Raw genomic sequence first — 16818 nt, forward strand, 5'->3', positions numbered from 1 at the left:
ACAGGTGTCTCACACTCAGCAACTTCAAATGTGGTCTCACAATCTTCCCTCATGGATTTGATTCTTCTCTGTTGGTTCCACGTTGCAAAACTGGTGCTACCAGCCATCGGAGCCCGAAATGCAGGTGTCTTTCCTCACTCTTCTGTCTCCTTTGTCAATCATGAAGCCACTTTGCTAACTACACATACGTAATGCTGCTTCCCACGAGGGCGAATTGGTTTTCCTTGTCATGCCAGCTCCAAATAGCAGAAGGAGATGCCTGTAGTCTCCTACTAAGAAGGATGGTCAGGCCATGCTTGAGCTTGGGGAGAAGGAGTGTCATGATCTATTAATTATGTCTGCCATGGGCAGGGGTCAGGAAGGGAGTGTGTGTCTTCCAAGTTCTGTATTTGCTGACTACGTGTTTCACGCTGCCAAGAATATTCTTACTTTTTTATGTGTCTGAGCAAAGCCTGCTAACCTTTCAGGATATATCTTGATTCCTCTCTTCCTTCATCCTGTCTTCTCCCAAATTCTGTAGTTCACAGCTATCTACTGATCTCCTGGCCTGTCACAATGCTTCCTATGTACATTTCATATTTTAGCTCTTTATTATCACATCCCTTTGGCAAGTTTTACTGCAAGAATAGACTAAAATTCCTTCTGCACACAAACACCAGGACTACTGCTATTGTTGGAGCAGCGGACTTGGGCTCTTTCTCTGATGGGCCTTGGTAAATTCTCAGAGTATTACCTGCATGATAGCAGCCCTCTTCCCACCCAGGGGGATGGAGAAGCAGACTCACCGAGCAGCTGGTTGGCAGAAGAGGTGGTAAGGTTAAATTGCTGCTCCAGGTACTTCCCCAAGAAAGCAGCGAAGCCAGCCACCACTGCAATCTCCATGCAGGCAGCCAGGATGATGCAGGTGAACACAGGGTTTGAGAGCAGGTGCTTGGTGACTTTCGGGATCACTGCAGGGAGAGAGAGGAAGAGGGTCATACACTGCACTTCCAGGCCTTCTGCCCCCAGACTCCCTTCTTGACACACTTTTGCCCATCTCAGTCAACAGCATCAGGAGTCACTCAGTTGTTCAGACTGAAACCTAAAACCTAAAACCTAAAACCCACAACTGTAGACTCTGGCTTTAAAATATATGCTGATATCTTGCCAATTAAGCTGAGAAGTACTATAACAGGAGAGACTATATTGTGCCTTTTCTTAGTTTACTGGAAACACTAAAATATTTTATAAGCAATGACAAATTATTTGCATCCCCCTCAAAAAAGAGTTTGGGGTTTCTTTCTCTCTCTCTCTCTTTTTTTTTTAGATTTTATTTATTTATTCATGAGAGACACATACAGAGAGAGAGAGAAAGAGAGAGAGAGAGAGAGAGAGAGAGGCAGAGACACAGGCAGAGGGAGAAGCAGGCTCCATGCAGAGAGCCCAACGTGGGACTTGATCCTGGGTCTCCAGGATCACATCCTGGACTGAAGGCAGCACTAAACTGCTGAGCCACCCAGGCTGCCCAAGGGGGTTTGTTTCTCAAGCGAAAAAAATATATATAATTACATATTATAAATTATGTTATATCAAGTATTTCTAAGCATCTATATATGTAGACCTGAGATGAATATTTATAACTCTGTATGTGTGTTAAGAAAATATATTTAATCTTAAAAAGCTTCAAGAAAAAAATTGGAATTCTAGTGCTTATGTATATACATATATGTGCTGAGTCAAACCCCACCTCGTTGACTGGTCTATGGCCACCTGCCCAGCAAAACTTCCATGAGCTCTCATGTGGAGGACTCCCAGAGCATGGTTTTTCACTTTTGATCTGATAAAATCATTCCCTACATGGTAGCCAGTGGGATCAACTCAAATCAGTTTCCTGCTCAAAACTCCCCGATGGCCCATGTCTGTCTCTATAGCAGTCTGATGACTCTTCCTGCCACGTCTCTTTCTCCCTCCTGTCCAGCCTGCCTACCCCTGCTCTTTCTTGCTGGGTCCTCCTCGCCTTGTGCTAGGGGCTCCTCCCTCTCTTGGGATGCTCTGCCCACGGGTCTTCCCTGCATCTCTTCCCTCATTCTTAGGTGGTCTCTTCTCATCACCCAGTTCTACCTTGAAGAAGCTGCCCCCCCAGCCTGGTGCCCTGGACTTGGGTGAGAACTGATGGTGAGCAAAAGCACTTCGTGGCTTGCGTACTGTATTAAGCACCACCAGAGCCGGAAAACAGGTCCTGTTGAGGTCATACACTTCAATCTTATTTTATTATATTCTGTTTTTCTTGAAGTATGTGGTTTTGTAGACCACTTAAGATTTTCTGCTTACATTGGTGCTTTAAAAAACGTGACATTCATTGTTTTTTGTTTTTTTTTTTTAATCCTTTGAGTGCAGTCACATTATTTGGATATTCCTGGTGATTAGACTCCTTGGTATCTGGTCTTCCACCCAATCTCCTCAACTGTGGTATGACAACGGATCTTAGCAGTATGCAAAGGGGCTCTGCAGGTATAGGTACCAAGGCAATCCTGTCGCTCCAACATTTGTGCTATTATTTTAATGTGTACTTATAAAAATGTCAACTGAGGGGCTCCTGCGTGGCTCAGTTGGTTGGGCATCTACCTTCAGCTCAGATCATGATCCCAGAGTCCTGGGATCGAGCCCCATATTGAGCTCCCTGCTCAACAGGGAGTCTGCTTCTCCCTCTCCCTCCCCGCCCCCACTCATGCATGCATGCTCTTTCAAATAAATAATAAAATCTTCCCAAAAAATTAAAAAGTCAACTGAAACATAACTAATATATCAAATCTGTGGTTTCATGGCTCTCATAGCTTAAAATGATGCCAGGTTAAAACAATTAGATTTAAAGTTATTTAGAGAGAAGTCTTATGTAAATAATGGTACAGGTGGTAAGCAGATAAGGCAAAATGTATAAAGTTATGTGCCAGGGACTACAGTAAGGGGAACTCTGTTCTGCTGTAATCATAATAACATGGAATATTTGGCATGTGGTATACTTTCTACCTGTGTAAACAGAAGAGAGAAACTGAGTCCCAGAAGGATCAAGTATTATTCTAAGTCCAGGAAAAACCAGTAGGTACTCATGGTCATACAAAATAAACAGGTGAGCAGGGAGTCTAATACTGCATTCCAAGGTGATGAATTAGCCAGCTGTCCAAAAGAAGAAAGCTAATTACACAGACTCAATCTCATCTCCTAGGAGATGAAACCTCTAAATGGTCCAAATCATTAGAATAAAATAATAATAGAGGATACATAAGTTTTTAATAATGTTAACAGATAAGCTCAATAAATCAAAATGGCAGAACAATGGGTCAGCCAATGGCAGGTACACACAGCTCAAAATTGATCATTTCCATGAAACGTACCAAGTTTGAAAAATGAAAAACTAAAGAGAGGGACTTAAAGACCCTCCGACATAATAAAAGGAACTCAGAATCACCGTGGGCTGAGCAACCTGATCCTACATCCCAACTAAGAAACAGCCAGAGCTGGTGGCCTCTGCTTTTCTGTCATAGTTTCTCATAAAATTTACTAAAACTTGAGGAAGGTCACTCTTGGATGATGTAACTGTGTGCAAGCACACATGCATACACATATGCCACAAAAACCCAGAAACTTTAAATCCATGGTATTCACTCATTTATACCTACTTTTTTGCAAAGGCACTAGCCTTTACATGTGTTCTGTTTATTTATTTACTTTTGCAGGGTCTTCAGCATCTAAGATAATCTGACTTTTTAAGAAATGTCCTTTCAAATAAATGTCTAAAAGTGGTTACACTTACAATCTATGTTTAAGTGTTGAGAAATTTTCCTTCGTTACATCCACATTATTTTTTAAGAAATGTACAAATGTTTAGAGGAATGTTGACTGTGTAATGTTTAAAACCGTGAACTGCTACACAAATACAGAAGATGAATACGTTGGGTGTAAACAAAGGGTAACACGGTTTCTGTCTTTAAACACAAAAGCCTGTTGGATGTTAAGACTCCATCACCATAAATGGCTGCTCACAAGTGAAGGCTGGTTTGCTATTGTGCGCAGCACATTGTGACGGTATAATGTACCCATGATAAGGGACTTGGTTGACCCTGCCACAAAACACGAATCTCCACACTGTATAGGAACAGGTATGGATCACACCAGGCAACCACAGTGCCTCCTGGTAATGAGTGAATGTCAAAGCCCCTGGCTGTTTGTGTTCTGGTTTGGTTTGTGATAGAAACACTGTCACTCATCATTGTGCTCTTTTGGAATTAAGACATCTGAACTCTGGAAACACTGCCAACAATCAATAGGCAGGTTGGGGGCATTCCAGGAAAATAATCATCTGCTATACTTTCATTATAGCCCTCATTTCCTTTGTTAGGGTGTAGACCGTTCAGATGGGGACCTCAGAAAGAAGCACCACAGCCCCTCTTGCTCACAAATAAAATTGTTTGATACCAGCAGCATCCTCCAACTAGGAACTGTGCTCTCTGGCTCAGAAATGGTGCCAAAGAGGATTTATGTCTGATCACATTATTGTGGTCTTGGTATCTCCTTCTCCTTGATCATGGCTATCAGATTTATTTGGGGAGGAGGGGGGGCATGTCTTGACAAAGGCAACTCCAGTTAATGGAATGTTTTCATCCTTTAACAACCATTTTAATTATTCCAGAGATAATTCCACTTCAGTGGGGAAGATTCTTTGTTGAGATAGGAGAGCCTGCCTGCTTTTGTCTTAGTGTCTAATGACTAATTTCGTGTTGAATTAGATGTGAAAATCAGTAGGTTTGAGGATCATCCTACTGAAGACTCAGGGAAGCCTCAGTGGACCTTATTTGCATGAAGAACATTCTTTTTTTCCCTCTATCGGGCAGATTTGCTGCCAGAAATGACAGATTCCTCTTGCATTCAGCTCTTTTGCTCCTACATTCTTCCCTCCCATTCTAGGTTTTATTGCAATGACTCACAACACTCTCCAAAGATTCCTTTTCAAAGGTTCAGCCTATCCTCCAAAGCCCCAATTTGAAAAGGGGTATTAATTAGCTTGAACCTAGGGCCATCCCAGTATTTCAGGCTTTTTCATTCAATGGGTTGTTAAACCTATAAAATTCTAACCTTCCAAGGAGGCAGCAGCTAATGAGGTGGCCCAGACAAATAGAAACTGAAGAACCAAGGCAACACCAGGCCACAGAACCCCCGTGGTCCCCCGTAGCCAATTACTTCCCACCTACTGATTTAGCTTCAGAGGCTGGGAGCTGGGACAGGAGGTGGGCTGGCGTGCACCATGCCACCTCACCAGCTGGGGAGGACTTCACCTCTCATAGGGAGCCTGGTGCTGTCCTCCAGCAGGTTGATACAAAGAGCCAAACAGTAGCAGAGGAGAGTCCTCCAGGAAAAACAGGGTTTCCACTACTGTCTTTGGAAGACATTTCTGTAGGATTAAGATTTCCTGAAAACTTGTAGGCCCTCCAGGAGGGAGAAAGCCAGGTTTGGAGGAGTTGTGAGGACTGATACAGAAAGAGCATCACCTGGGTACCAAGTACTCTTCTAGCCACTCACAATCAAATTGCATAATCCTCATGGCGAACCCGTGACCTTGGGGCTATAACGGCTTCTGTTTCCAGGTGAGGAAACCAAGGCAGAGAGTAGTCCCAGGGTGAGGGATGCATGGCAAAAACTCAAACCACGGCACCTGCTACTCTGGAGCATGCTCAGAGCCAGGGTGCTATTCTGGTTTGGGTTTTCAGAAATGCTGCTCGTGGTCAGAGGATGGAGCATGCAGAGACCACTCCCGATAATCAAAGGAGTCTTTCTTCATGCTTAGAAAGAATATAAAAATTCCCACTAGGACTGGAAAAAAAATGACTCCTGGGATTAGTCCATGTTTTTTTGGAAGAGGAGAGGTAGCACAGGAAGGGAGGGATATGAATGAAAGAAAGGCTTGCAGAGCCCAAAGGGGAGGAGTCCTGTACTGCAGACAAGTTTGACTGAGCAAGGTTGTATAAAATAAGGACGTAGTTTAAGAAGTCGGGTCACTGGGACCTGAATTCTATCTTCAAAACCAAGTAGGTCTGGGTCCCAAGCGCACCTCTCTGTCCCATGGATTGTTGCAAAGATTAAATGAGACCCATGCATGCAGAGAATGTGACCCAGGGCTTCTGGCACACAGGTAAGATGAGAGCACAATGCTAAGTAATACAATAGAAGTACTTGTTGGCTATGTTAGGGAGCAAGCCCTGGGGCTCGAAGGACATTAGAGCTGCCCTAAGAATGCCTTTGTATGAGCAGATGTGGTGAGGAAGCAGAGCTGGCAAGAGACTGGGTGGGTGAATGGAGTTCCTGGAGCTGCCTTGGAGCTGCTGGCTTCCCAGGGACAGACATGCCCTCTTGCAGAGGGCTGGGTGAGTCAGGAGATAGGGGACACAAGTCCTTGTCCACCTCCCTTCCCCAAAACTGGAGGTGCTCTGGGAAGTGCTCACTGCAGGGCTCGGGCCTATTGCACTTGACTCTAGACATTTTAGCCCTCGGGCTCTCTACAGAAATTTGCCTTGACCTTCTTTTTTCTTTAATAACATTGCTGTCAATACACCATGGTTAATGCTCCCAGTGTGTGCAACTGCTTGGTAATTACGACAGTGACAGCTGACATTTGCTGGGCAACCAGCATCAGATGGGCCCTGAGCTGAGGGTTCCTAATGTCACTCCCACAGCTATCACAACAGGGACAGTCTCACTGTCTTGTTTCAGACATGAGGAAACCAAAGCTTCCTTAAGCAGCTGCATAAACCATGCTCCCAGAATGCAAAACTCAGGCCTGCCTGCACTCCAGAGCCCACCTCTAAATCTTTGGGTTTTTGTATGGGGACTTCAATCAGCGGAAAAGTGTTTATTTTCTGAAAGATAAGTCGTCATGAAGCGCTTCCCAGTGCACAGGACACAGAACCCAAAAGCAAAGGGAACAGAGAGGTGGAAGGAGCAGGGTGGGGGTGAGATACACAACAGTCTTCGGGTCACGACCAAAACCCAATGAAAAGAGGAAGGAAGAAGTAACAAAGATGTGGCCAAACACCACAACGGAGGCACGAGATTAAAGCCAAGGTAGGGTGAATCCTAGGAAAAATGATGTTTCCTGGCATGGCACAAACATTTGGCAGCCACTACGCTGGTTCCCTGTACCCGGTGCTGGCCGTCATTACTGCACCAATGTGTCCCTGGACACTCTTGCCTGGGTCCTCTGGTCTCTCCCACGTGAGGAGCCACCTGCATGCAGAGATGGAGCAGCCCCATCCCTAGATGTGGGCACTGTGCCCAGTAAGAGCAGATGCTTCATAAATGCAAGAGGGATTAATGAATTCAATAAACAAACAAATTGCAGTCTCTAAAGGCAACTGTCACCATCTCTTAAGAAACATTAACTGTGGAGACAGGGACCAGTTTGTGATCACATCATGGGTCACATTCCATAGGCTCATGGGCCATGATGGAATGGAAATAATTAGCGAATACGGCCATTTCCATTGCTGAGTCTAGAGTTATCTAGACTCCCCTGGATAGGGGAGGAGAAGAGCCTGGGAGGGAGGGGAAGCCTATGGTGCCAGGGACCTTCTAGAAAGGAGTGCCTATTGTGCACTGGCCTCAGACTGGCCACCTTGGGATCTCTGACCTTGTTGCTGCAGATAAGACTGTCTCCCAGTCTCTGTTCTGGGCAATCGAGGGACCCCCAGGTGAGCTTCCTGGACCCTCTCATTGCCAACTGTGAGACAGGTAGTTACCAGGCTTCCATCTACTGGTCTTGGGAACAGGCTGAAGGTCCCTTGTATGGAGAAGGTCATGGTTTGAGTGAACAAACCAGAAGCCATCAGCACAGGAAACAAGTATTTACACTGAAAGCCAAGCATCGATGGGTGTGGATTGGACAGGGAAACCCAGAGCCGGTCAGTTCTATTGATTCTTTTTTTTTTTTTTTAATTCCCAACTCCTTGTAACACCACCAAGAAATCGTGGGAGAAAAAGAGTAGTGTGGGGTCCCATTAGCTGGTGTAAGCCCAAGCACCCCCAGAAACACAGCTAGCTCCTCCCATTCCAGATCGGTGACCCCCAGGAGGGTGAAGTCAGAAACACAGGGTGGCGGAGCCAGAGAAGAAAGCCTGGGGAGTAGCAAGCTCTGTTTCAGATCCAACTGTTGTGCCTTTTCATGCCAGAGGTAGCAGAGGCAGAAAAGGATTAAAGAAATAAAGAGTGTCTCCTAAACAGAATGCCACTTTTGTAACTTCACACCAGCCCCTAGGAACCTTGTCTGGGAGCATGATGCGCCACCTCAGGGGTGGCAGGGCTGACTGCATTAAGCGTTCACAAAAACTCGACCCATAGGAGAATGTACTGCTCGAAAGACAAAGAGCAATGCTCAGAAAAGACATGGTGAATTTCAGCACCTAAGAGAACATAAATGCCTGTGTCTAAGCCGAGACTCCCTAGTGCTATCTCCTGAAGGGTTGGGTTTACAGCAGACCTTCTCAGAGCCTTCAATGTGCTAATGTCACTTACACACCTCCAAATGGGTCACATTGCAGGATGTCCCAAGCTTATTTCATAAGTAGGTCTCCTCCCCATGTTTTCATCTTATGGGCAAAAACTGCTGCAGAAACAGCTCTGATGGAAAGCCTCCAAAGGACTCCCACCACCTCTCCTATTTATTTTCAAGTAGGGGTACATTTAGAATTGCCTGGAAACTTTAAAGAAATTCAGGAGCCTAGACCACCTCCCTCTTCCCCACTAGACTCATGGAATCAGAAATCCTAGGGGTGCGGCCTGAGTGTGGGTGTGTTTCAAGAAACCCCCCAGGATGGGACACCTGGGTGGCTCAGAGGTTAAGCGTCTGTCTTCAGCTCAGGGTGTGATCCTGGAGTCCCAGGATGGAGTCCCACATTGGACTTCCTGCATGGAGCCTGCTTCTCTGCCCTCCACTCATAAATAAAAAAAATAAAAAAAAAAAAAAAAAAAAGAACCCCCCCCCCCCCCCCAGGTAATGCTGATTCAAACCTCTAGGTGGGAAACAGTGACTCAAAGTCCACACACTTTAGAAGAGCAATGCAAAAGCCCTCCAAATTCATTTACAATTTTACTGGAGTCTTACTGGGGTGGCCTTAGGTGCTAGGAACTCTGCTGGGTGCAATAACAAGACACCATTCTCCCTTCTACCATGACCTTTTCTGAAGCCTAATCCCCCAAATGAGATGTCTCTCTCCCATCTACCACTCGGGCATTTCTGTGCCCTGCCTCTGCTCGCACCTGCCCCCCCTCCCGCCCAGAAGCCCCTCTCTTCTCTCTATCCACAGGGATCCTGCTCATCTTTCCAGATGGGGCTGAAATGCTACTCGTTTTATGCACTTGTCTTCGAGTCCTCCCTATGGACTCAGCACATCCCTTTGAACTTCCCATGATCCTCACCACCTTCTATCCTGCATTCTAGCAACACTTCTTAAATGCCCAAAGAGTTAACATGAACAGGAAAGCTCTAGGGTCAGATGGGATAAAACAATGCCAGCCAGCTGGCCTTCCAAGGGCCTTTAATACTCGAATATACCATGTGGGTCTCCAAGAGGGTCACACACTATATAGACATTTTTTCAAGCTTATTTGGCTGTAATACCTTTCCTCCCTCCCCCCATTGATTTATATTTCCCCTGAGCATCTCCAAGGACTTCTGTTCCAAGGAACACCCATAGGGAAACATTGTCTTCTAGCAGTTTCCTTCCTTCATTCAAAGAACACTCGTGGGATATCCACATTGTGCCAGGCTTTGTGCCAGGTACCCTCTCATGTGTAAATCTCGGGTGCTTTGTGGAAATAACTTGTGGCCTGTTCACAGACATAACACCCCAGCACATCCTCCTCCACAGCTGGTAAGAATATGAGGAAGCCATTGGCCAAACTGGTCCTGGGGACCTACAAACATAACTCCTATGGCATGGCAGTGTATGAAATACAGCCTGGTGCATGGTTCCCAGCATTTGGGAGGGCGGATGGTTTCCCTAGCCATGGAATCAAGAAAGAAGATTTTAATGGGAAATCCACGTGAGGGCAGAGCACAGTTCTGAAGACAAATGGTGCAATAAAAAACACTCAGCCATCTAGCCCGCAGAACAAGGGCTCTCAGATCACCAGGCTCCTCACAATAACAAGATGCTGAAAGGCACAGGCCCCTCATTACAGAAAATGTGGCAGGAATGGACTGATAGCTGGCAAAGGATAGAGGAGGTTTGGTAGAGTTGTAGAGGCTAGAGGCTAGAGGCAGGAGCCGGGTCCCTCACGCTAGGCCAATGCGTGTGCAGCTCCTGCTCAACACCAAGAGAGGAGCAGCGGTGGCGATGAGTGTGCACCCTGTTCCTGACCCAAACACCTGTCAGGGAACTCACACAGCCCAGAGTCACCAATGCAAGTCAACTGGAGCAACTGGGCCAGCAGCCCCATCCCCACACAAGCAGGTCACCGGTGGACCAGCCATGGCACTTAGCACAGATGGAGCCCCGGCTGGACTCGTGTCCGCGGATGGGTCAAACACAGGCCGAAACTCTGGGACGGGCTTTGGGGGCGAGAACAGCTTGAAGGAAAGCAGCAAACCATGGTGGGCTTGGCAGGGCACGTCCAGTGATCCGTGTATCCCCTCATTTATCAGATATGTACTGAGCCCCTACGGACAAGAGCAGAAGCACAAACAGAGGAAGTCTTGGCCTTTGTGGAGCTTTCGGATGGAGTAAGTGAATAATCACATACAGAACAGTAACATGACCATGTCACGGAGAGCAATGTGCCGGGGGGGGGGGCAGGCAGAGAAAAGTCCTAGAGAACATGATCATGAGCTGATGTCTGATGATGGGATCAGAATTCCAGCTGAAGGAACAGCAGGTGCACAGTCCCAGGGTGGGGAGGAAGCCTGGGGAACCCAGGGGCCTAGAAGGAAGCTGGTGAGGTGAGGCTGTGGAGGGACAGGGAGGCAGTGGTGTAAGCAGCGGCTGGAAGGGCAGAGGAGCACCACTGGGAGGCCCTGAAAGGGTTCCACCTCTGTCCCTTCGAGCTGGAGGCAGCCACGGGATCAGATGCATCCTGAAACCATCGTCATGTACAGACAGATCAGTGGGGTTGGGGCAGACTAGAGTGCAGGAGATAACCCGAGGAGGCTGGAGAGAGAGTCAGATGGTGAAATCAGTAGAACCCAGGGATGGATGGCTGGAGGAGGGCAGGATGGAGAAGGTAACAGCCCCTGGCAGGATTCATCTCCCCTGCAAGTGAAGGTCCTCTGGAACTGGGCACTGCATTTCCTCCCGTGGAGAGAGAGCAAGTGGAACAGAGAAAGGACCTGTGTCTCTGTGTCTCTGACACAGGAAGGGTCTTTGTTCAATTGGCCCCAGCCCCAATTGGCTGATTCCCCTTCCTCCTCAGGCAGTTCATTAAAGGCTGGTGAATCCCCCAGGGAAACACAGTGGAATGAGCTTGGGGTGTGGAGTCCGGGGACCTTGCCCAGTCCCAGCTCCATCCTTCCCAGTGGTGATGACCTGGAAATGTAGTTTAACCCTGAGCTCTGTGATGGGATGGTTGGCATGGAGATCAGCTACACTCACACTCACGCATCAGCTGGATGGTGGGGGCCCAGTGGGAGGTCCCTGCGAGTGCCTGGAAACTCGTCAACCACCCTCCACATTTTGGGGGTAGTAAGACTCTGAGCCTAAATCCCCCCTACCCCACCCCGAGCCCTGCCAGTTGGGCTGCTCCAAAAAGATAGTTGTAGCTATCTTTTCGGAGACAGGAAGAGGCCACTTGGCAGTCAGTGTGAAGTGTACAGAGACAAGAGTGCTCAGTTTTGACTGCTCTTCTCTTTCAGAGATCAAAGGCAGGGCCCTCCCTTCGGATTTTAAACCTCTGGAACAGTTACACTCATCCTAGCTAGAGAGCCCATCAGAGAGGGCCAGGACGTGCCAATGTTTGCAGGGAGTGGGTTCCTCCCGCCCTTTTAGCCTGTAGCTTCGTCTAGAAGACCCACTGTTTTACGGTACACCAGTGCTGTTGCAACCAGCAGCTGGAAATTTAAGTATGCTCTGCTGAAGTCGGCTAGCACCTGCTGAGGCCACTTCTCCATTAAGAGAGTCCATTATATGCCCCAAGATGGAGCATCACATTGTAGTTAGGAAGACAGGCACCGGGCCCCTGGCCAGGGTTCAAACACCTTTCCTTTCAATCTCTAAGCCTCAATTTGCTTTTTTTTGTAAAATGATACCAATGCCTTATAGGGTTGGAGGATTAAGTATGATAGTGTGTGGAAAACCAGAGTTCACCACTGGTGTGTGTGTGAGTGCATGCATGCTGGCAAGAGGATACTCGTTTGTTTGTTCATCCATTCATTCAGTTGGTATCACCTACATGCCAGGCATTGTGCTGTGCAATGGAAATAAAAAGATGCATGAAAGCTTTGTCCTTGGAGAACACAAGATTTGGGCAAAGGCAGATAAGCTGAGAAGTCTCCAGGTGGTGGGATAACAGGTGCTTTGCAGAGGCTGGGTATATGACAGAGGAATATAGCTAATCCAGCACTGGACATGGGGGGTGGGTGGCACATGGGCACAGTGGGGCTGTAGGGAGGGATTCCATGAAAGGTGGGGACTGAATCTAATCCAGAGTGGACCAACAGAGGAAGGGTATTCCATTCCTTTCTCTTCCAAGAAGAGAGAGGGGAATGTCTGATGTGTTGAAGGAACCAGACAGAGCATGATGGGGAAGGTACACAGAGTATGGCTGCTGAAGGAGCCTGGATCCCAACCATCAAACCCCTTCCAGAGCAGGTGACACCAGAGATGTGAGATTTAACATACCAGCTGGTGATAATATTATGCCTTTGTCTAACAGTCCCCTGAATTCCTTCTTCCCTCTGGGTTGAGACTTTAACAAAGTGTTCTACAAACTCTGGGCATCTAGATTCAGGAGGCCACATGGGTGCTCTCTAGCCCTCACATGGCTACAGCATAGAAAGGATGAGCGGACATAGTGCCAAACACAGAGGAAGGATGGGACGGGGTGGGGTGTGTCCTGAAAGATGAATCAGCCAAATGCTCTGAAGAAAATGGTTGGGGAAGAGGAGTGTGAGAGCCAGGGCACAAAGAAAAAGCTATTTGGTGGCACAGATGAAATGCAAAAATGTGTCTTGGGCTTGCAGACTCCCACACAGGAAGATACTGGAGTTTAACAAACCCAAGCGTTTGTTTGTCTGCTGCCTGCTTTGTTAAACAGTTATGTGACAGTCACTACAAGATGGGGACTTCTGGGCTGTGTGAGAAATAACAGCTTCTCTACACAGTTATAGAACACCACTCTGGGCCTTGTGTCTCTCCTCAACTTCTAAGAGTTGCAAACCCAATGATGGCCAACTTTGTTGGAAAGAGACCATCAAAGCCCACTTTTTGGAGAGGGGAGAGCACCCTGAAAAGTAAACTGCAAGCCTAAACTCCTATATCACAGATCTCGGTTTCCTCACCTATAAACAGGACACCGTATGTTAAAGCCAAGGGGAGTTAAGCGGTGTGGCCAAGACTGCAAGACTAGGAAGTGGCTGAGCTGGGTCGGAACCCAGATGAATAGCCCTGCTGCTCTCCCAAGAGCAGGGGAGATCGTCTCAGTCTCAGTCCCAGCCGGAGGGAGGATGGAGCAGCTGCTCTTGGGACACAACACCAGCTCTTCTTAGGAGCCTTCCCTATCTGTAGAGCATGGCAGGGGACGCGGACTGATGGCCAAAGAAGAAACCTATTTGCAAACTCAAATGAAACAGATGAGAAATGGCAACATACCTATTTTTAGACCAATGTTAATTCCTCCATATGCAATGCTACTCAAGCTTATCTGTACTGCACACTGCCTGGAGACCAGAGGGTCTTTCAAGGCTGCAAATTGGATAAAGAGTTTAGGAGCACCGGGTGACACTGCATGGTGCTTTCAGTGGAAATGTCCACGTAGCAAAAACACTGAATCACATGGAAAAATGAAGGATGTAAACGACCATGGTCCCCTATCCATGTGCTGGCGTATGTAAAATTTGTTTATTAGCATAATAGCTCATGTCACCGTATTTTGGTTCCTGGGGATTCTTCTGGACACACTGCCTTCCTTTCCTGCTGGGACATTCTTTAGGTCCATTAATAGACCTACTGCCTCTGGGGATTGCTAATTCTAATTAAAAATCATTAATTATGAGAAGTGGAGTCTATGTATCTACAGGCCACAATTTATGATCACTATGGCTTGCAATGAGTCTCAGACCTGTCTATCCAACTGTGTACTTGTCAGCTAGGCCATGGAACGTCTAACATTCAGCTTGCCATTGCTTCAACTCTGCCCATTGTGTGTCACCCCCCACCCCCAATGGCTGCAATGTAAGTTCCAGAATATAAGCTGCCTGGGTTACCACTGTGTCCCTGGAGCCTAGCAGGATCTCAGTACATGCTGAACAAAGGAGTTAAGGGGCAACTGAATCATAATCCAAGAATTCTGAAGACCCAAGATGTGGGCTCTCCCCTGCCTGTCTCCTGAACGTCCATAAACTCCTCTGCTGCCTGGCACTGCCATCCTTTCCACATAAGGCTGCCTTTGCTGGCTTACTGCTCTGTCCCTACGCTGGATGGTAAGTACTTTGGTAGTACAATTATAGCTTTTCATCTTTGCATCTCCAAAGATGAAAGTTAAGAGAAGACTGGGGTAGCTCTTGAAATTGGAGCTCTGGGCAATTACCATGGGACAAAGACCCAGAAAGGCTGCCACTGCTTTGGTCCAGGGTGTCTCCCGTTAAGGCCCACTTGGGTCAGCCCCATTTACTCCTGCAGATCTGGTTACTGGGACACTTTGTAAGGCTACCTAGGCAGTAGACATCACCCTCTGGCCAGCTGTTTGGGTGGGAGTTGGTGGGGGGCTCTTCTATTAAGCATAAACTCCTGGGAGTCCAAGCCAAGGCAACCCCTGAGGACAAAAAGTAGATGGCCGCCTCCTACTCATGCATTTCTGCAACTTACAGAGATGACTTTTAAGATCTTCTTTGGACAGTTCCAAATTTCTACTTTGGTAGAAACGATTGTGGAACATGGGTTCAGACATAACAGCAGATTATTAATTAGTCTCTTCTGGGAATTAGCACAAGTTCTGGCAATCCCTCCCTGACGAACACTATTAACAGACAGTCTTCTGCGGGCAGTGCTTTAATTCTCACGGCCACACTGTCACTTAGGAATGCTATTACAACTATACACTCGTGGAAATGAAGCGTGGAGAAGCTAATGATCTCAGTTCTCGTGAAGAGCAGAGCAGGGACCGGAGCCCAGGGGCTGTGATGAGCTCCTCCACGTGGCTCTCAAGCATCTCCAAAGACAGTGCTCCTTGTCGCACAAAAGCTCGGTGAAGAGACTCTTACCGTTTCTAAACTGGCCACTGGAAGACTGGAACTGCTGATGGGTGCACCCTGAACCTGCCAAGAAGTGGGTCATCCGCCTTCCCCCCACCCCAGCCTCACAGAGGAGGAATGCCCCAGCCTTGCTCCTTCCTCACTTCAAAAACTCAGCAGATTCTTCAAGGGACCCAAGAGAGGGGGTCCTGGAACTTACAGAGCACTGCAGAGACCCCACGGTGGGGAGGGGACCGTGACAGAAACCCAGCAGCTCCAGGCTGCTCTGGCACTGCTTGCCTTGAACAGAGCTTGCCAAATGTGTAAAAAACCCAGGGGCTAGAGTGTGTATGTTTGCAGGGGGTGCTGCTGCTTCTCATTCCACATCACTCCATTTTATCAGAAAAGATGCATCTGTTTTCTGTTAAAAACGACTGGGAGAGCTTCGCCACATTCTCAAGTGGGACTTTGTTATTAAGACTGAGTTCCTACCTCTTTCCAGAGGAGCACATCTTTCGTAGAGGGGAGAGGAGGACAGAGCGCTTCAAAGGAAAAGCACTTTGGATGTGGCTTTTGAAGAATGCCTGCTATCAGGAAAGGACTTCCTGATAAAAGAACAAGTACCTCAAGCCCCCAGAACCCAGTCCTGAGCACCACCCTTTCCCCCATCGGCCTAGACCACCGCCCCCCCCCCCCCCCATTCCCCTGGCCAACCACATTCGAGGTGTGGCTCTACCTTTCAGCTGCTGGAAGCAGGAGGCACTGCTGTCTGGCTCCAGAGGGTGTCTCAGGACCCCGTTGCTGGGCTTGGGTCTCTCGTATTCTCTTTCTGGGAGCATGGCCTGCTCGCTCTCCATGGCAGGGTCTGAATGTGGGGGCAGAGACTGTGGAAACCCAAACATCAAGAGGGAAGAGAAGAAGAGTAAGGCACCGCAGAGCAGAAAGCCACCCCACCAGGCTCCGATCCAGCGGGGGTCGTCCGGAGTGATGTCCAGGTTACCTGCAACCAGAAAGAAGACAGTGAGTAGGACGGGAGGGGACACAGCAGGGCTGGCATACGGCTAAGGGTCTGAGTCAGCTGCACAAGAGAGGGCTCTGGAAATAGCCTTCAGGGCCCGGGGGGCGGCAGGCAGACTGGACCCTTCACAAAGCAGCTTTTTGTTCCACATGGGTGCTTCTGTTTCTCCTAAAGCTGAAGGCTGATTTCTTTCCCTCCTTAATTTTCTTGTCTACCCTGTGTTTGTATCAGTCTAAACAAACACAGTGAGAAGCCAGACACCCTCTGAATTAAGCCTGGAACTGATGGGCTTTGGTAGAACTGCCTAGGTGTGCTGGTGAAAGCACAAGGGCACAGAAACATTGTTCAAGGGTGTATTTTTTACTGTGTATACTCACTTGCACCCTTCAAAAAA

The 16818-nt window shown here is 47.7% G+C and overlaps 1 protein-coding gene across 2 annotated transcripts in view; it reads right to left on the reverse strand.

Moving 5' to 3' along the window:
- Positions 1–16818, reverse strand: part of SLCO3A1 (solute carrier organic anion transporter family member 3A1) — a 303202-nt gene that overhangs the window by 51658 nt on the left and 234726 nt on the right. For both annotated transcript variants that reach the window (XM_072798748.1, XM_072798744.1), the window contains exons 4-5: positions 16143–16406; positions 786–950 (exon numbers count right to left, since the gene is read on the reverse strand). In XM_072798748.1, coding sequence (XP_072654849.1) covers positions 786–950; positions 16143–16406 — 429 coding nt within the window. The remainder of the gene's footprint in view (positions 1–785; positions 951–16142; positions 16407–16818) is intronic.

This window comes from Canis lupus, chromosome 2 (assembly GCF_048164855.1).
Source record: "Canis lupus baileyi chromosome 2, mCanLup2.hap1, whole genome shotgun sequence".
Taxonomy (NCBI): Eukaryota; Metazoa; Chordata; class Mammalia; order Carnivora; family Canidae; genus Canis; species Canis lupus.